The sequence below is a fragment of the Perissodus microlepis genome, chromosome 14 (assembly GCF_051167445.1).
Source record: "Perissodus microlepis isolate ML-2025 ecotype Zambia chromosome 14, ASM5116744v1, whole genome shotgun sequence".
In the NCBI taxonomy this organism is placed as follows: Eukaryota; Metazoa; Chordata; class Actinopteri; order Cichliformes; family Cichlidae; genus Perissodus; species Perissodus microlepis.
Genome location: NC_140474.1, coordinates 2,430,538 through 2,450,274, shown reverse-complemented (window position 1 = coordinate 2,450,274; position 19,737 = coordinate 2,430,538). Strand labels below are relative to the sequence as shown.

General features: G+C 43.8%; 1 protein-coding gene and 1 long non-coding RNA gene across 3 annotated transcripts; one reads left to right on the top strand and one right to left on the bottom strand.

Moving 5' to 3' along the window:
* Positions 1 to 278: 278 nt before the first annotated feature.
* Positions 279 to 19,481, top strand: LOC146372852 (transmembrane protein 87A). Of its 2 annotated transcripts, none has more exons than XM_084950659.1 (21): positions 279 to 521; positions 4,385 to 4,457; positions 4,856 to 4,950; positions 6,417 to 6,530; positions 6,629 to 6,685; positions 6,925 to 6,978; positions 7,995 to 8,033; positions 8,136 to 8,259; positions 9,133 to 9,194; positions 9,301 to 9,484; positions 9,570 to 9,669; positions 12,240 to 12,333; positions 13,863 to 13,933; positions 14,318 to 14,424; positions 14,504 to 14,562; positions 14,772 to 14,875; positions 14,963 to 15,036; positions 15,448 to 15,509; positions 16,106 to 16,158; positions 16,248 to 16,278; positions 18,930 to 19,481. In XM_084950659.1, the coding sequence occupies exons 1-21, from the start codon at positions 384 to 386 to the stop codon at positions 18,969 to 18,971; spliced, it is 1,737 nt and encodes a 578-aa protein (XP_084806785.1). In that variant the 5' UTR covers positions 279 to 383; the 3' UTR covers positions 18,972 to 19,481. The 2 variants fall into 2 exon arrangements, with proteins under 2 accessions (XP_084806785.1, XP_084806787.1); XM_084950661.1 differs by lacking the exon at positions 13,863 to 13,933 and adding an exon at positions 12,435 to 12,511 and having other exon boundaries at positions 283 to 521.
* Positions 13,373 to 13,869, bottom strand: LOC146372853 (uncharacterized). The gene is made up of 2 exons (XR_014802194.1): positions 13,725 to 13,869; positions 13,373 to 13,637 (listed from the first exon to the last, which is right to left on the bottom strand). It is a non-coding gene; the product is annotated as an uncharacterized LOC146372853 (long non-coding RNA).
* Positions 19,482 to 19,737: the final 256 nt, after the last annotated feature.

Here is a 19,737-nt window from a genome sequence, read left to right as displayed (position 1 = left end):
CACGCGAAATCGTCAACAATCAAATCCAGCTAACTTACTTAGCGAGGTACGAAGAACGGACCCCTGTAGTGTCGGCGCTACCAGTTAGTTTGGATGTTTTACGTTCTCTTGTAGTCATTTCTCTTAATTTCTAACTTTTAATTAATTAATTTTATTACGATTTCATAAATAATGTTCTCGGATAAGTAAAAACAACAACGCGTTCTTGAAAAGAAACAATGCAAATGTATTTTATTTAAGTTTATTTTATTTTATTACGTCTCCCCTGAAGAGTCATTGCGCTACGTGTACGTCACCCGGAAGCAGGAAGTGTTCAGGAGCTTGTTGTGAGTTGTCGTGGAGGCTTTGCTGCTGTTGTCGGTCTCGTCTTCCTGTTAGCTCAAATGGCGAGCTTCACGGGTCCGGGTCGGACCGGTCCGGGACTCCGGTGCTGGGCTCTGGTCCTGCTGATGCTGGCGGAAGCGAGCTGGCCGGTGGCGGCCGTGTCGGAACCGGGGAAGTGGGACCTGGACATCAATAGCGTGAGTTTCCTGCTCGTACCTCCCGCTGTGATTCTGTGATGGTTCGTTTAGGTTCTGTGATGAACGGGTTGGAGCGGAGAGGAGCTTTGAGCAGATAAAACGTGTTTCAGCGGCGAAGCAGCCGCTAAAATACCGCTCTGTTTGCCCTGCGCCATAATCGTTACGCCGCTAACGGCTAACGTTAGCTAAAGTGAAAGTAGTGGCGCGTTACTCAACACGAACGATCCTGTGATAACCAGCTGCGCCATAAAGACGTTTGATATCAATAAAATCACCAGTTACTCGCGTATATGTGAAACAGGCCGATACCAGCCGCTCATCTGATGCCGGTAATATAGGATTTAACGTGTGTGTTTGTGGTCCTCTCTGATAAAAAGCCTTGTTTAAAGATTCTGCTGAGAGGACAGAAGGAGTACTTTGAGTTATCGTGAATGAAGAGAGACTGGAGGACAGCTGGTGAATCAGGAAGAGGATTAGTAAGAAAGAAAGTGACGGCAGATTTGAAGACTGCAAGTGGACGCTTCAGATGACACATGTGGAGGTCAGCAGGCTTTTTAACCGGACTGTTCAACACAGTCCTGTAGGATGAGAAGATGCCTGAGCAATGCAGAAGTGGTGCGGGTACTTTTCAAGGATAAGCGTGATGTACAGAGCTGCAGTAACTACAGTGGAATACAGCTGATGAGCAAAACAATAAAAAGTTTGGGAAAGAGTCGTGAGCAGGTTCAAGAGAGGTGATAATCAGTGAGCAGCAGTATGGCTTCATGCTGAGAAACAGCTCCACACATGTGATGTTTGAGTCTGTGGAGCCAGAAAAGCAGATGCAGAAGAACTGCATGAGGAGGTGACAGAGAAGTATGAGAGGGTGTTGCAGGACATGTATGAGGAGACAAAGTTTTGTGTGTCTTAAAGGAAACAATATCTGCTGATAGATCAGATTTTTAATCGCTGTGGGTCTTAGAAATCCTGCATTGGTTGGGCTGTAAGCACAGTCTGTCCACCTGCTACATGCATTAGTCTGCAGAAGACTGTAAAGCTGTGACTGTGCACTGGAAAACCAGACTTACAGTATGCAGGTTAATGATAAACCAGACTCATCAATGCTGCGGGTTAATATCAAAGCTGATGCACAAAGACAACACTGTCAGGGCTCGCAAAATCACTAGCCCGACGTCCCGGGCTATCATAGGAAAATATATGTCAGTGCTTATGTGACATATTGAAATTGCGTTTGAATTTGCGCTTTGCACTTTGTGATTGCGCGAACGGAGTGTAGAGAGCGACAGCACTGATTGGTGAGTGACGATTAATTGCGCACCAATTCCTCTGGCATCATCTTATCACTCATTAGCTTACTATTCAGACATGACAAGTGAAATCTCCCGCAGCAAGCTTAAACATGTGAGAGGTTGATCGCGCAGAGAATCGCTGAGCGTTATGTGAGTGCGTGTGTAAAAGCAGCAGGATTTACGCCGGTATTTTAGTTCTGCTCAGCCAAATAAGACAGGTCAGCGTGAAGAAGGGGCAGCCAAAGAAAAGCCGATCACAAAACGGAAAAGTTATCACAAATCAGACTATGAGGCAAAAAGAAAGCGCAGCTTTTTTGGTTTCATGGACAAAAGAATTTCTGTGGCTGGAATATGACGAGCTAAATAACATGATGTTCTGCCAGGTGTGTTGTGAGTTTCATTCGATTTCTGAGTCGACAAGCGCCTTTGTTACTGGGACCAGTAATTTTAAGAAAGACCCCATCAGAACCCATGAGAAATGCAAGAATGCATTATTGCTCAGTCTGCAGTATCTTTCCCAGAACAAACAGCAATTGCAAAAACCATTCTAAAAATGAACCAAGCACAAGAAGAAGTCCTGAAAAATCTGTTTAGAACAGCGTGCTCTGTTGCAAAGAGTGAACTACCACTGGCCAAATTTAGCAGTCTTTGCAAACTTCAAAAAGCAAATGTCCTAGATGTTGGTTCCACTTGCCTCTTACCAGTGACTCCAGTGGAAATGTCAGATTCAGGATCTGACACAGTTCTTACAAGTTCATAGAAATTTCTGTTCAATCAGAACCAAATATTTGAGTTGATGTTTGTAATTTTTATACAGTTGTTGTGATTTGTATTGTAACAATTTTTTTGATTAATTTTTGTTTCTGTTACAACGGAAACAAAACGGGAAACAAAACATAAAAAATTGCTCTCTTTTTTATTCGGGCTACTTAAATTTATTTTTACCAAAAACTGCAGAGTTTTGAAATCTTGCGAGCCTTGACACTGTACCACTGTTTTTAATCTGCACAACCAGCAGTGGTGTGGAATTAAATACACAAAGTTCCCGAACACTGTAAGCCACCTTTCCAAAAACAGGAACATGAACCACTGATGTTGTTATCAACTGCCAAAGCAAGGATCATCGGTTAACACGGAGTAACATGATAACAGGCATCTCCCAGCTCGGGCTGAAATTTCCTTTAATGCTTCACACAGGGGGCTGCAAATGAGTGTTTTTAGGAGTATAGCGAAAAATAGTTTTATCACAGTCCTGGTGATTTTCCTTTGGTGGAACTTGTATGCAGAAAAACCCTAAATTTATCGACTTTAGGGAGGGACCACGGCTGGATCGAGGTCACTGTGTTTGTGTGGGCAGCTGGAAATATCGGACTGGGACTGCTTACAAACAATAAACCTGCAGGTTACAGGCTTTAGTCTCCCAGGAGATGAGTAAAGATAATAATTAAAAACTTAGATTCAAGTCTCACAGCAAATGTGACCATTCAACACATTTTACAAGTCATGTAAAAACAAAGCCCACCTTGTGTTAGCTGTGAGGTTTTTCACATCAGAACATAATGAAACAGATATCTGGTCCTGACCAAGTGATCAAAGTGTTTAAAAGCCACAGAATATAAAAAATACATGAATGATTGCTGGTCAGGGTCTTTACATGTTAGTATTTATGAAGGGTATGTTGTGACTTATCTTCACAGTTACAGCAGTCGCTCGCTATAACGCAGTTCACCTTTCGCTGTTTCGCTGATTTTATTTTAGTGCAGTTTTGCATGCTTTTTTTTTTTAAAGCGCATTGTGTTGTGCGCCTCGATCGGCTGTAGACCGTTGTCGATCTCCTCCGTGCCGTCTCTCCTGTACAGTACATCAATCACTAGCAGTGTGACTCTGTAGTGCTGCACTGTAAGTTTGTACGTTTTCTCCCCGACAAACACGACAATGTCCACGAAACAGACGGAGACGTCTGTTACCCACCAGCTCGTAGCTAGCTGGGGTTCAAGCCTCACTAGAGCCGGCGAGAACAGCGACCTCCCGGCACGTGGTTTTCAGATCTGTGCCTACTCAGGTTAAACATGATATAGAAGTCACTTAGATAACTTAAAAATATTATTGTTTGGCTTTGTTTTACTGAAAAATCGGCTTGGCTGAGATTAAAGTTATAATTTTCACTCAGCTGAATAAACGTCAAACAGAAAACTGATTAAACAGAAGTGTGAGACGGTCGAGAGTTTACTCCAGTGTCCTGTTATATTTAGATAGAAAGAACAGACGGACAAATTTATCAAACTCCACCGAGACAATCTGCAAATGTCATTAAAAGTTTAATAAACTGTCATCTTGTCTTTATTTTTAGTTAGCACCTTAAACACTGAAAGCTGTAAGCTAATGATAGTTATATAAGAGCAGATGCTGCTGGTGCAATAAGCTGTACGTCCAATGGATGATGATCTGATTAGTCGACTAATCGCAAAAATAATCGGTGACTAGTCGACTATCAAAATAATCGTTTGTGGCAGCCCTAGTTGTGACTTTATTAACTGTCAGAGAATAAAAATGGATTTTCTTTGTTTGTTTCAGGATGTCCTGACGAAGCCGACGTACTTCTTCTACAGTAAAACTCTGTTCAATAACAGCTTTATCAGTATCAAATGTAAGCAGATGTTTCTTCTTTGTTAAATCTTTATTTTACAGAGTTGGATAATAACGTTTGCTGTGCAGGCAGAAGCAGAAACTGTAATGTCTCACATTCTGAAACAAAAAGCTTACTTAAAGTGGACTTATTAAACTTTATTTTACAGAACATATCATATGTTCATATTAAATGTAGGCAGACACTTTCAGGTTTACCTGTGTGTCTGTCTGAGAGGACAGAAGCTCCGCCCACCCACTCTTCAAGCGTTTTGTTAATGAAGGATAGCCAATCAGAAGAAAGCTGACTTTGAGCACAGAAACAGTCAGGTTAAAATTATGAAGTGAAATAAAGAAAATAACAAGTGGAACAGCATTGTGGCCTAGAAGTGAGTTAATTTGGTTTGTTTGTGTGTGCAGTTGTATCAAAAGACTGCACCTCGTCGCACCCGAACCTGGACATTTCCTGGTATCTGAGGAGCTCGCGCTGCAACAATGAAGTCTTCAACCTGGACGTAAGACGCTCTGCTTTCTTCTCTGGAAACTGCTTATTTGGAGTATTCGCTACTTCCATGTTTTGGACTTCTGTAAACTTCTACAGATAATCTGAGTATTTTCTTTTTAACCTTTAACTTTGTCGCACACAGACGCTCAAAAACACAGAGTCCGAATAAGAACATCATTACTGATTAACAGTTAGGGTTGGAAGTTTGTGGACAGTTTTGCCTTTGTGCACTAGCCCGAATCAGACAGTCACGTGAAGTGCAGACGTTCAGCTTTAAGGGTTTAACAGACGTATTAACTCCAACCATTATTCATTGAATAATACAAATAATGGGAGAGGATCAGTAAGGAGGTGATGTATAACTTGACTTAAAAAAAAAAGGATCTTCAATGCAATTTTTTGCATTAGTGCTTTATTTATGGCTCTGACCACACAGGCTCCAGTTTCTTAACAGCAACACTGATAACACAACATCAGCAGTGAGGATGATGTTGTCATTGTTTAATTCAATTCAGTTTTATTCATATAGCACCAAATCACAACAACAGTCGCCTCAAGGCGCTTTCTATTTTAAGGTCGACCCTACAGTAATATGTACAGAGAAAACCCAACAATTATATGACCTCCTATGAGCAAGCACGTTAATGTGGAGTCTGTCCACGCACACAGACACACAGCGAGGAAGCAGAGGTGATCCAAGCGAACAGTGCTTCTTCCTGTAGTCACCTTTAAAGCAAAGCACCTGATCCACAAGCTTCAGCGTGAAGGAAGGAGAACTCTGTAGATGCTTCATCCACACAGAGAAAAAAGAAGTTGCATTAAAATATGCAGATGAGCTGTAAACTTCTTCTGATATGATAAACTGTCTACGGCAGTGATACCTGCAAGAAGCAGGGGTGAATCTAAAGGTGGGCATGGGGTGCATAAGACCATATTTATTTCCAGGATGTCATAACATTCTGACTTAAAGTGAAAGGATATATTCTATTAGTTATTTTGCATTAATATTTTAAAATACAAACACAATGCTTTTTTTGAAGGGCAGTAAAACTTTGGCTCTGCTGCAGACGAGTTGATGCAACACTTCTCCAACAGGAAGTGTTGCAAACCTCAGAGAATGTTGATATGCTTGAGTTGACACACACACCCCACATATACGTGTAATCTGATGGTCTGCGGGTCAAGACTACAAAAATGGTGTCCCTACCCCAAACCTTTGGGGCTCGCTGCGTCTGTCCTCCTTCTGTTTACACTCCACACAGGAGCGTTCCCAAATAATCAGGATTCAGTTTTCACGTTTCATTTTGTTTTTTCTGTCATCTAGTTGCTTTCCCACTGAAATGAAATGAACAAAAATCACAGTTTTAGTTGTGTTTTTAAAAAAATTCATAATCCTCGGACTGCTATAAGTGTGACAACACTGAGTCTCGTCTCAGGATCCAACATGTCAAATGATCACATGTGTGCCATCTGCAGGAAAAGCTGGCGGAAGAGTACTCCGTGTCCGAGAGCGTCGAGAGAGAAGGAGGAACTGGGTTCTATTCTTCACACAAGTATGATACAATCCACTGTGACTATCAGAATCCCAAGGTGAACACACACACGCGCACATACACAGTGCAAATACTGAATGAATTGTCTGTGTGGTGATTGAACGCTAACACGGGCGTGTTTGTTTTATGACTCAGTTCAACCTGAATCAATCCGAGCCGATTCATCCGCTGAAACCACTGCAGCAGGCACAGGTGAGCTTTTTCATTCTGTTCTTCACAATCAAAAAGCCAAACGCCTGAAGCACTACGGCCCTTTGTCTCTGCAGCTAGCTTCAGCTCTGTGTACTGACTGTACTCCCAGTTTGACCCTTTGAGGTGTGTCTCAGACTGTTTTACATGCTCTGCATGTCTGATGAGGATCATCATGGCCGCTTTGCTCACACATCCTTTCTGGTTTGTCCGGTTGGTTTAAGCTGCTGTTTGTATTTCAGCCAAGCACAGGAAACGCTTCAGGGAAACGAAAGAGAGAGGCTCCAAAGCCACAGGTGAGCACATCATGCACACGCACATGCGTTGGGTATTCATATCTTTGTGGGGACAAGGATTTTGGTCCCCACAAAGATATGAATGCACATTCACTGAGCATAAAGGGGAGCATGCAGAAAATGTAATTGCATGCCTGCATAAATACACAGTGTCAGACCAACAGTTGCATTTCAGGGGCGTTAATGTGTAAAATAACGAACAGCAGAAGCTGAGATAAGCTCTTTCCATGCTTGTAAAAACAGCTGCTGCTCTCAGCTTCACCCTCCGCACATTTGATTTGTCACAGATTGTGCACCCTACCTCACGCCCTTTCTAACCCCACGCTCCTGTTCCTCATCTAGGATCAGTATGAGATCTACACTTGTTTGTGCCTGCCCAGTCTGGAACCAGGGCTCCTTAACATTTAAGGAAATTATGTTGATAATAAATTTAAATAATTGTGGGAGCAGCTGAAAGTACCTTTACTTTCTCTGCTGTGGCAGCAAACAAAGCTTTGTGATGTTTGTGTGTTTGCGTATCTGTTGTCTTCAGTTAAGAACAGGAAATGATGTCAATGTTTTGGACCAAATTACGAAGCGCTTCATGGGACGAAGTCACTGCGGTGTTCTTACAGTATTTGCTTTGTCATATTTTAAGTGATAGAATTTTGTTCAGGCACTTTTTAAAGTACATTTCGTTACATTTTTTGTTTTGAATGTCAGATATTTTGGTTTTCCACAGTGGAAACAGCACAGGTGTCATTAGCAACAATAGAAGCACCTCTGTTAGAGCAGGTGTGCCACTTATATGATCTGTCAATATTAAAAGAGCTCTGTATGAGTCATGTGAGATTTGAAGATATTTTTTTCAAAGCGTAACAGTCGCTGTAGAATAATGTAGGAGAACAGATGTGGACGGACTTTGTTATTGGTCACGTCACTGATTAAAGTTATTCTGGTTATTTTAAATCCATAGATTATTTTCTTCTCGAGTGTTTGAGTCAGTTTAACTAACGTTGTTCTTCTTTGTCTCACAGTCGGCAAAGACGAACGAAACCGTCAAAGATCAAAAACAGGTCAGCTGCTATTCCTGAAAGATTATCTTGTGATCCCAGGACATCCAGGTGGAGGCTTCTTTAAATTGATGTAAAAGCTGCTCTCTCTCCGCTGTTGCTCAGGCTGGGAATCCTGGTTTCGATGCGGTGGCTCAGAGCTGGGATGACGGACCCTACATGTTCATCCTCAAAGTCGAGCAGTCAAAGAGCCAGCAGTCTGGTCCCAAAAATCAATGGAATCTGAAGCGTCAGTGCACGCTCATACATAAAACACAAACACAGACAGCTGTCTGCATTAGTCTCAGGATTAGTTGACAATCAGTGAGATTTACAGTTGTAATTAAAATATGTTAAGTCTGTGTCTCATAATGAAATCATTCAAAATCACATTAACAGGCTTTTTAAATAAAGCATTTCAACCAGCGTGTCAGTGAAGTCTAATCAGAGCGAATTTGAGAAACATCAACTGCAGTTCACCTGGTGTTGCTGCAGGGGGCGCTCGAGAGCTGGTCCTCAATCAAAGGCGTAAATCAGGGGTGTCGAACTCCAGGCCTCGAGGGCCGGTGTCCTGCAGGTTTTAGATCTCACCCTGGGTCAACACTCCTGAATCACATGATTAGTTCATTACCAGGCCTCTGGAGAACTTCAAGACATGTTGAGGAGGTCATTTATCCATTTAAATCAGCTGTGATGGATCAAGGACACATCTAAACCCTGCAGGACAGCGGCCCTCGAGGCCTGGAGTTGGAGACCCCTGGTGTAAATGAAACTAAACTGGTGAAAAACAACCATTTAAACCTGCTTCTGTACAACAGAAGAAGTCCTTTGATTTGGTTTTTCTCAAATCCAGCGTCCATAACATGTCCAAACTGAAATAAAATGACTTTTATGTCCTTCAGTTTGTTTTAGAGTGAGGCTGATTCTGCTTGTTTTTTTTTGTTTGTTTGTTTGTTTTTAAAGCTAGCATTTGCTAATGGAGGCTGATTGGTTGAGTAGAGGACTGTAACATGGAGCTATGTTGAGAGGAGTTGGATGGTCTGCTCTGATGTTCAGTGAGCAGAGGCTACTTTAGATAATGCTTTTAGTCACCGTCTGATACCCACTATGTTTGTATTTGCAGTCCAGATCAGTATGAAGGGTCCACATGGCTTTATATCAGCGTCCGAATGGCCTCTGATGATGGTAAGAGCAAACACGTGCACGCAGAGAAATTAAAATGATATTTATTTGCTCAGGTATTTAAAATGCAGCAATAAGTCATTTACTTCCTGTCGCTCCTTTCTTCCAGTTCTACATGGTGATGTGCATCGTGTACGTGCTGCTCGCCGTGCTCTGGTTGGTTCTGTCCGCGTGTTACTGGAGGGACCTGCTCCGGATTCAGTTCTGGATCGGAGGTGTCATCTTCCTGGGCATGTTGGAGAAAGCCGTTTACTATGCCGAGTTCCAGAGCCTCAGATATGAAGGCGTGTCAGGTAGACAAAGACGCACACAGGTGGTGGCCCACGTGGTGCGTGACAGAGCTGTGATGAAAATCCTGTGTCACGTGTCCTCCTGCAGTCACCGGGGCGGTGGTGTTTGCTGAGGTGCTCTCTGCAGTGAAGAGAACTCTGGCCAGAGTGCTGGTGATCATCGCCAGTCTGGGATACGGCATCGTCAAGTGAGTTTCACAGCTGTTACTGACGGCTGGCGGGTGCTTTATATGTTTCCACTGTGAGAACCTCCTCTGTAGGAGAAGGAAGGACCGAGTCTGAGGCTGATGTGTCTGAAAACCTCCAGCTGTGCAGTTAAAAACCCAGCAGCTTAGCTGAAGCCAGTTAGCAGATTTATGAGCCTAGTGCCGGTAATGTTATGCACCCGTTTGCCACCAGATGGAGCTGTAGCCCAGCATCATCGTAGAAAAATACCATAAATGTTAATTTAGGCCTGGAAATTTTTTTGTTGTTGTTGCAAAAAAGGTGTACTGGGAAAAAAAATGCTTTTTGTGACATTTTTGTCTGGTGGTGTCATATGTGATTTTACTAATGTGAAATATGTGCTGTGGCTCCAAAACGTTGGGAAACGCTGTTCTATGTAATCAGAAGTCTTTGGAACCAGAGGAGCCCCCTGCTGGTCTTTAGAAAGAGTGCAGGTTTGAGGCTCTTATGCGATGGTGTCGCTTTTCAGACCTGGAAACTACATCTATGAAGTCCTGGATGGGTCCAGAGTGCTTCGTATTATTTTGAATCCTCGACGTAAAGTCTTACCTTTAGTTACATAATAATAGGATATAAAAATTGCTTGTGTTGAGTCTCCAGTCAAGTCTCATAAAATAATCAAAACATTTTGCTGACTTTGCTCAAAAATACGATTTCCTCCCTGTTCTGTTCTGTGCAGCGTCACATGACATTACTTTTAAATGCAGACCGCTGATGCTATCGTCAGTTCTGCTGATCCAACCAGAGGACTGAACGGACTCCATTAAAATTTATATCATGCATCAAGGAAAGTTAGAAAACCCAAAAAGAAATGGCGCACAACTCCATCCTCAGATCAGTGCGGCTACATGATTGGGTTACAGGTTGTTGTTTGTTTACCTGGCTCAGAATCGATGTCATGTCAAAAGCATACTCTTTGCATTTTTTAAATTTCATTCACTAAACAAAAAAAGTTTGATTCCAGCTTTAAACAAGGAGGAAGATAAGAGTCTCTGTAGCAGATCCCAGAACTTGCTTGTGTTTCACGGTTTAAGGGATAACCGCCATGTTTGCAGATGGGGAATCCTCCCATAGATTTCTATTAATGTCACCACTGTGGAAATGCAGTCAAACGGCGAACTGAAAGAACTTTGAGATCCACTGAAAGTGTTTCTGATTCCATCCATCCATCTCCTTCTGCTTATCCGGGACGAGGTCGCGGGCACAGCAGCCTAAGCAGAGAAGCCCACACCTCCCTTTCCCCAGCCACCTCCTTCAGCTTGTGTGGGGGAAGACCAAGGCGTTCCCAGGCCAGCCAAGAGATATAATCTCTCCAGTGTGTCCTGGGTCTGCCCCGGGGCCTCATCCCGGTGGGACATGCACGGAACGAGGCACCCAGGAGGCGTCTTTGTCAGATGCGCGAAACACCTCAACTGGCTCCTTTCGATGTGAAGGGGCAGTGGCTCTGCTCTAAGCCCCTCCTGGATGGCCGTACTCACCCTATCTCTAAGGGAGAGGCCAGCCGCCCTTCAGAGGAAGCTCATTTCTGCCACTTGTATCGGCAACTTCGTTCTTTCGGTCACTACCCACAGCTCGTGACCATAGTTGAGGGTAGGGACGTAGATCGACCGGTAAATTGAGCATCTGCATCACTGCGGCCGCTGCCCAGTCCGTCTGTCGATCTCCCGATCAAGTCTGACTTATTGCCGATATGTGGACCAATCTCTTGCAATGGTTGTATAGGGACTGAACGGTCCGTAGCAATGGGCCAGACACCCCATACTCCCTGAGCACCCCCCACAGGACCCCCCGAGGGACACGGTCGAATGCCTTCTCCAAGTCCATAAAACACATGTAGATTGGTGGGCAAACTCCCATGCACCCTCAAGTATCCTTGTGAGGGTAAAGGGCTGGTCCAGTGATCTATGACCAGGATGAAAACCGCATTGTTCCTCCTGTATCCGAGGTTCGACTAATGGACTAACTCTCCTTTCCAGCACCCTGGCATAGACTTTCCCAGGGAGGCCGAGGAGCGTGATCCCCCTGTAGTTGGAATACAACTGGGGTAGCTCAGGAGGTAGAGCAGGTCATCTGTTGATCGGTTGGTGGTTCGATCCCTGGCTCCTGTCTGCATGCCGAATACACTTGCTCCCCACTTGCTCTCCGATGCATTCATACAGCTTGGTGGCTCCTTCACATCTGGTGTCCACCATTTGGTGCGGGGGTTACCACCACGACAGGCACCAACCACCTTGCGGTTGCAGCTCAGTGCAGCAGCTTCGACAGTGGAGATGCTGAACATGGTCCATCCGGACTCAATGTCCCCAGTCTCCCCCAGGATGCTGTTGAAGCTCTGCCGGAGGTGTGGGTTGAAGATCTCGCGGACTGGAGCCTCTGCTAGACGTTACCAACACACCCTCACTATACATTTTGGCGTGACAGGTCTGTCCAGCGCCATCCCTTGCCACCTGATCCAACTCACTTTATATAGCGGTCATTATCTCCAGATTCAGTTCACACACACAGAGTGACGTTTCTCGTTTCTCTCCCGCAGGCCGAGACTCGGCGCTCTGCTGCACAGAGTCGTTGGCGTTGGTCTGCTCTACCTGATCTTCTCCATCATCGAGGGAATCTTAAGAGTCAACGCTGTGAGTCCCCAGAGCGCTGCAGTACTCTGTGTGTGTGTGTGTGTGTGTGTGTGTGTGTGTGTGTGTGTGTGTGTGTGTGTCTGACATGTTTTTCTCTGCAGGATCGAGGGGACACCAGCAGTAGAGTTTTGTGTGACATAGTGCTGGCCTTCACTGATTCCTGTGTTGTCTGGTGGATATCCTTTAACATGTATTAAGAGAATCATCCTCTCACGCTTATTTAGTTTTCAAAAGATTAATTAAAATCCGTCACACATAAGTGCACATAAATCACTGAAAAATGTATTCATAACCACACTGTCAGGATTTAATAAAGAGGCATCGGCGTGGAGAGGCATCTTTTTGTGTTTGTAGGAGTTTTCCTCTCAGAGTCATCGTTTTGGGAGGAGAGTATTGAAATGAATCATACCGAGAGTTTTTCTTAATTTAATGCAGACAAGAGTCTCTTTTGCACCTGTTGTGGCCGTGTTAGCTTCCATTAGGAGCGTTAATTTATTTCAAATGCCAGAGCGAGGTGTCAGTGCATAACTGGTTTGAGTGGACGGCTCAAAGCTGCGAGCTCCGTGCCAAAGCACGATTTACAGGTTCGGTCCTGTAAATCTCTGCAGGCTTAAAGCTGAGCCCCAAATGTTTCTGCTCTGCACATTTGAACTACATGGACCTAAACTGGGTGTCAAATGCATCCAGGGAGCATCGGCAGTGAAGGTTTCTTTCTCCTGTTTCATGCCTTTTCTTGAACAAACACATTTCTTACAAGATTTTATTTTATTTAGAAGCCTGAGCCCTCGTCAGTGGCAGGTCACCAAAAGTCTTCGACTGTGGGGGGGGGGAAGTTACAGCAGTCAAAATGAAGTAAAACACACCGGATGTATAAGAAATAGCTGAAACTAGTCCAGTCAGATAAAAATAACAATAAGCAAAATGAAAACGTCAATGAGGTAAAAATGGACCATCCAATAAACTAAAATAAGCATAAATTAAAGTAAAAACTGAATTTATAATAAAAAATTCAGCAAAGCAAAAAACCACAGAATTCAACTGACTTTCTTAATATTTTATGACGATATTTATGATATTTAATATTTTATGACACATTTAAGTTGAAATTTAAAGTCCAAACGAAGCGGCTGTTTCAGCTGCAGCCACCACAGGGCGATAAATCTCTGAACACACCGGGTCCTCCTGTTTGTCTCTTCCTGTTTGTTTTTCCCTGCTGGGGGATGTAAATGCGTCCGACCCACTAAAATATCCGATGATGGAGCGACATGAGGGATGATGAATAAACTCCACCCACCTGCTGCACCCTGATGAGCAAAACAAACCTTTTAGACTGAACAGAAGCTGTGCTGCGTGTGGGTGGGCTGTGTGTGCATTTCTCTTCTTCCTCTCACCCTTCTCTTTTCTGTTTACTTCCTCCGTTCTTTTCCTTCCCTTCCTGCTTTCTTGCGTCCCTCCTCTTCCTCTTCATTTTGTCTCCTTCGCCTCATCCTCCGTGTCTTCTCCTGTCTTCCTTTTCTTTCCCTCTCCAGGCTGAAGATGATGTAGTGCTCCTGGCTGCTATTCCTCTGGCTGTGCTCGACTCTACCCTCTGCTGGTGGATATCCGCCGCTGCACCTTCCCCCCTTTCTAGTGAAAGTTTGGCTTTCTCTCCCTTTCTTTTTCACTTATTTCTACCTTGCTACTTTGTTACATATTTAGCCAGAGCTAACTGATACATGGACCCTTGAATCAGAGGTGTCCTTAAACATCAGAGGGTCCGTTTTGAGAGTTACCCTGAAGCACCAGGAGAACTCAAAGCGTGATCGGCACAGAGAAAATCCGACAGGTGCGTCTGCTGTTGGGTTGTTCCTACCTGTGCAGTGGCAGGGAGGGAGTGGATGTTAGCTGAGTGTTAAAGTATTAAATTGTCCTGCGTGTGAAGAGAATGTTGCATGACAAGTTTCAGTCTTCCTCTTGGTGAAGTTCCTTGACCGTGTCGTCACATCTTTGTGAGCCTGACTCAGACGATGAAGCTGCTGCGCCTCAGGAGGAACGTGGTGAAGCTCTTGCTCTACAGACACTTCACCAACACGCTCATCTTTGCTGTCATAGGTATTCAAAGTTCTCTTTGTGTTTAACGGTTTATTTTCATGTCCTTGTTTTAAGGCTGTGATGTTTGTGTGCTTTTCAGCGTCGGTCATCTTCATCATCTGGACCACGAAGACCTTCAGGATGTCCAAATGTCAGTCTGTAAGTACTTCAGCGCTTGGATTCAGTTAAAGCTGCTCTCCAGCTTCTCTCTCTTTCATTTCTTCTTGCTTTCATTTAGTTGGTAAATTTCATTGGAAAATATTTAACTGCAAAAATGAGAAGAATTCCGATTAATTCGATTTATTCTCTGAACCGAGTTTGTTTTTTCTTCCTCACTGCTGAATCTCTCTCTCTCTCTCTCTCTGCAGGACTGGAGGGAGCTGTGGATAGATGACGCTTTCTGGCGTTTCTTGTTCTCCATCATCCTATTGGTCATTATGTTTCTATGGCGACCGTCAGCCAATAACCAGAGGTAGGATGTTGTTTTGGTTTTTTTCTTAATCCCCAGTCTCCAGTTTGTGTCTGTAAAGTAAAGCCGTGTCCTCTGTGTCTGTAACAGGTACGCCTTCAGTCCTCTGGTGGATGAAGAGAGCGATGAAGAGGAGAAGGAGCCCATGATGAACGAGGCTTTTGGTCAGAATGCACACCCGCCTCACTTCTCTCCTCTTTCTGTTTAGCCTGAGATGAAATGAATCCATTAAAGTGGGTTCGTTCGGTTTATTCTTCAGCTTCATGATTCACTGTTCATAATAATCCGTTATCTGATACTCAGTCCATCCTCCGTCTAAGGCGAGCTGTTTTAGCTTTTAGCCCTTTAAACCAGCCTTCTTCTGATTGGATGCCCCTCATTAACAAGAGCTTTGAGGAGCAGCTGTGACCTCATTATTAGAAACTCATTTTTAACACGTTAACGATGTTAAATACGTTTCCATCATTGGAACAGGAGCCATGCTGCACATGTGTGAGGTACCTCTGGTAAATGATCGTCTACGTTTTATTATTTTTCTCACGGTTTGTTTGTTTTTCACTCCTTTGTGTCTCCAGAGGGGATGAAGATGAGGGGCATGAAGAATGAGGCCAACGGCTCAGCCAAAGCTAACAAAGTGGTGAGTCAGAGGAATCCGAACACCGCCAGACATCAGCCCGAGTTAGTGGTTTGGTCACAGAGCGTTTGATCTGTTTGCACAGGAACCTCGCAGCAGCCGTGTTACTGGTCAGATTGTGGCATTAAAATGGTCCTAAAGGCGCCAACAGCACAAACACAGTCCAGAAAAGTTGCTCAATAAAAGGAGAACTAATGATTTATTTAAAAAAATTACAGTAATGAAGGAGGAAATTAGCTGTGGAGACAAAAGCGTATTTCTGTAAACGTGCTTCATTTGTGCTGTAAAGTTTTAACATGACTCAGCAGCTGGAGCCTCCGGTGGACGTCAGAGGAACTGCAGCTTTTGGTGCTCCAGCGTTATCTTAATTTTTTTGGATCCGTTGAATGGATTAGAAACTAAAACTTCTTTTTCTTTTTTTTTTTTACTTTACTCACTAAAGTTTTTACTAAACTGATTATTGTTCAGTCGTTGTAGCTGCTTATTTTACTGCATTCAATCACAGTTTCTGTAACGGCTGATGAACCCATGTTTAGTGTTCAAAGGAAAATCTTCTATTTGCATCATGCAGCATGATCCCTCATGTTTAATCTCCTTAGGATGAGGACCTGAAGTGGGTTGAGGAGAACATCCCGTCATCTATGGCAGATGTGTAAGTCGTGACGAGCGTTAATCAGTGTGAATCTGCTGATTATTGTAAATCAGAAACCTGACACTGAACGTGTTTTCCCTTCCTCGCAGCGCCCTGCCGCCCCTGCTGGACTCTGACGAGGTAAACTTTCACTTCACTGGAAAAATTTGACATCGATTCAAACGTAAAATGAAACTTTCTCCGTCACTGTGGAGAATTTAGAGCACAAAGGCACAAATGGTACCCGGAGTAGACTCACTGGGATCTGACCAGTTGATGGTTTAGTTGTTTTTTTTGTTTTTTTTATAAACTACCAAAGTTATTAAAGTTTAAACTTTATCACAGTTTGAAAATTGTGTTTGAGGCCGCTAACAGATAAATAATAAATGAGATCGTCATCGTTACTGACAATAACCTGCAGGTAACAACGACATTACAACAAAATCAAGCAGCACGCAGCTTTATCACCTGAGTCTGTTTATCTGCGTTAAAGAGAAATGCAGGAAGTGTCTCTGGACATGAGAAGTCCCGAAAGGTCCCCGGAGAGTGTGGGGTCCCCTCATGGGCTGCGAGGTATCGCATTTGAGCCGTCAGAGCTCATTTAATGTCAATAAACTGTTTCTTTTCCAGTTAATTGAAATTCTGAAGTCTGTAAAACTTTGAAATCCACAGGAATATATCATTTTTAAAAGTCACATCTTTTATACTTTAGAGGACAAGGTGCCCAGCTCCTCTGGGATCAGGTGCAAAGTCAAGCAGATGTTTCTATTATAAACTGTGTTTCTATTATAGAGGCCTTTTCCACTTTGGTTTTAAAAATCAACTTTAACATATTAAATATATTTGCATTTAAAAGAGAAACTGAACCAGTGGAACGAAGCTGCAGGGTTTAAATAGTGTTTTCATTTCTGGACCTGTGATTCACCCTGAAACTCCACGTTGTCATTATCACTTTATATTCATTTGTGAAGTAAAGCTGTGGTGGTTTTGGGTGGATCTCCCTCTGGAGACCACAAAGCGTCAAACTGTTCTCACCTGCAGTCTTACTGAGTTTACTCGAAGAGCTCAGTGAACAAACTCGAACTTATTGAGAAACACACACACACATATTCTCGTTTTCATGTTTTGTTTGTGAGGACATCTAATTTACATAATGCTTTCCTTAGCTGCTAACCCTAACCCTCAGCCTGAACCATAACTATAACCTAACTGTAACCCTGACTCTAAAACCACATTTTGAGTCTCAAAAATGCCTTCAGACTCGTGAGGACGGCCACTTTTGTCCTCATAAGTCACTGTTGGTCCCCACAAAGATCTCTAGACAGGTACACACACACACACACACACACAGCTTATGAGCAGCTGGGGGCAGCAGACCCACAGTAGACACCCTGCGCTGCTGGTTACGTCATACTGTTGTTTATCATCCTCTGTGTTGTCATGGTGAGCAGAAAGATGTGACGCGACAGACACGCGGTGTGTGTGTGTGTGTGTGTGCTGCAGCTGTTAATGATCCTCTGAATAAAAACAAAACACATATTTGTATTTTTTCTCATCATTGTTTGTGTGATCAGTAAAAATCCTCCCGTGGCCTCAGACTGACGTCGTTTTAATATCCGTTTGTGTTTTTCCTCGTGTCCTCTGTTGGCTGTTCATTCAAACCATTTTCCAAATTATTTACTCTCTCGTCTCCAAACAGCCTCTTTAAGGCATCCGGCAATCAACAAAGTGCCTCTTATGTAAAATCAATTTCTTACATAAGCAGCCATATGAACGCAGAGGGGTATTAAAACCCACAGAAGATATGAAGTGTGCACACGCTCTGTGTTCCCCGCAGGGCGAGCGGGCTTCGTTCTGCCAGCGAGGATAATGGACGTGTACGTAATGAAGCCGGCTCATCAAAGGGTTAAATTAAGGGGAAATAATGCCTTTAACTCCCTGCTCGTCACCTCCTTTTGGTAGATTATGTAACGCGTTCTTGTTATTTAAGCGATAAATGAGGGCTGAATCTGAACCCAACCTGCCTGTTATGGTAAATTACGCAATTCATCACGATTGAGGAGGAAATTCTGCCTCACCTGCCGTCACCCCGACGCTTTGTGTTGTTTTGCTACCTGAATAAATCCTGTTAACCTGGATTCTGGCAGCTGAGCCAGCGTGTGAAGATTCCTGCTTTGTTTGAAACGCTCGGCGCCCCTCAGTGTCTCTCATGAAAACACGGAGGTGAAGACAGAAGCTGCTCTCTGACCTTCCTTAATCCCCGAGCCTGAAATAACCTGATGTAAAAGAGCTTTTTAATATTTGTAAATGGTGCTGACCTCTGCAGTTTGTCGCTCAGAGAGTGCACCGAGCTGTGCTGTCAGAAAGGCCGGTTCTGAGCAGAACGTTTAGGCTGCAGATCCACTCAGGACCATCGCTGTTTACGTCCACGCTGAGCTCCACTGTCCTGCTGTGGAAACATTTTGACTGCTTGAGAATGTAAAGCAGGGGTCACGTGGGACCAGAACCACCAGAGGATCCAGTTCAGCTCGCCGGGCTGAGTCTGCAAAAGGTGCAAATTTCAGTGAGGTCAACTCCAGTAATTTTAAAAAAGCCACAAAATTCCCCGTGTGGCCATGCAGGAGTGGAACAGCCTGCAGACGATATTCCAGTGTCGAGTCAAAAGGATGTAAATCCTTCCTAAATCTGTCTTTCTGTAAGATATGATACAGATGCTCTAAGGTGGACGCTTCAACAGTCTGTGGGTTAAAGCTCCTGAAACTATAAACGTGCTGATGTGTTTTCTGTTGCAGGAAACGATGACGACCAAGTTTGAGATGTCCAAGATGGAGTGACGCACAAAAGAGGAGCTTTTTTTAAAAACCAAGAGACTGTGGCATCACCGAGAGGTACGCCCACGTGACGAGGAGGAGGGAGAGAGGGAGAGATGAAGCGCTGGATGAAGGAGGGAACCGATGGGAGCGAGAGCTCACTGTCGCCATGTGATTTCATCCCTGAACTTATGAGCTTTGTAAGCCTTGACCTGTACATACGCTGGGAGCAGAGTTGATGCTCAGATCCTTTTATTTCCTGTTTGTACTTATACGCCTCTCTCTGTATACTCTGCATACACAAACAGTATATTTTGACCGATTTAACGTGAAATGTTTTGTTTGTTGGATTTTTCACGTTTACACGCGCAGGTTTTCTGTCTCCTCACTGCAGTGGGTTTTGGGGGCTTTTTAGGTTTGTTTGGTTTTTTTTAAGCTGAATGAAAAAACTGTTTAGATTTCTTCAACCTGCAGAGACTTAAATTGTGAATCATAAAAGTAAAATGTGAGTAAACATGGAGTATTTCTGATGAAGCTGAAGTTTGTCTTTCATGCCAGTTTTGTGTTTTCGTGGAGCTCGTTTAATTCTCATTATTAATTCATAACTTAACGTCCTTCCTGTGCTGAGACGGCTTGTTTGAGTCTGACGCCTTCTGCAGGCTCCGGTTCAGATGCCGTAAAACGTGCGACGAGGCCCCGACGCACAGGCAGGGCTCGCAAAATCGCTAGCCCGACGTCCCGGGGCTAGCGATTTTTCCAGTCGGGCTACCAAAATCTATCTCTGCCCTGC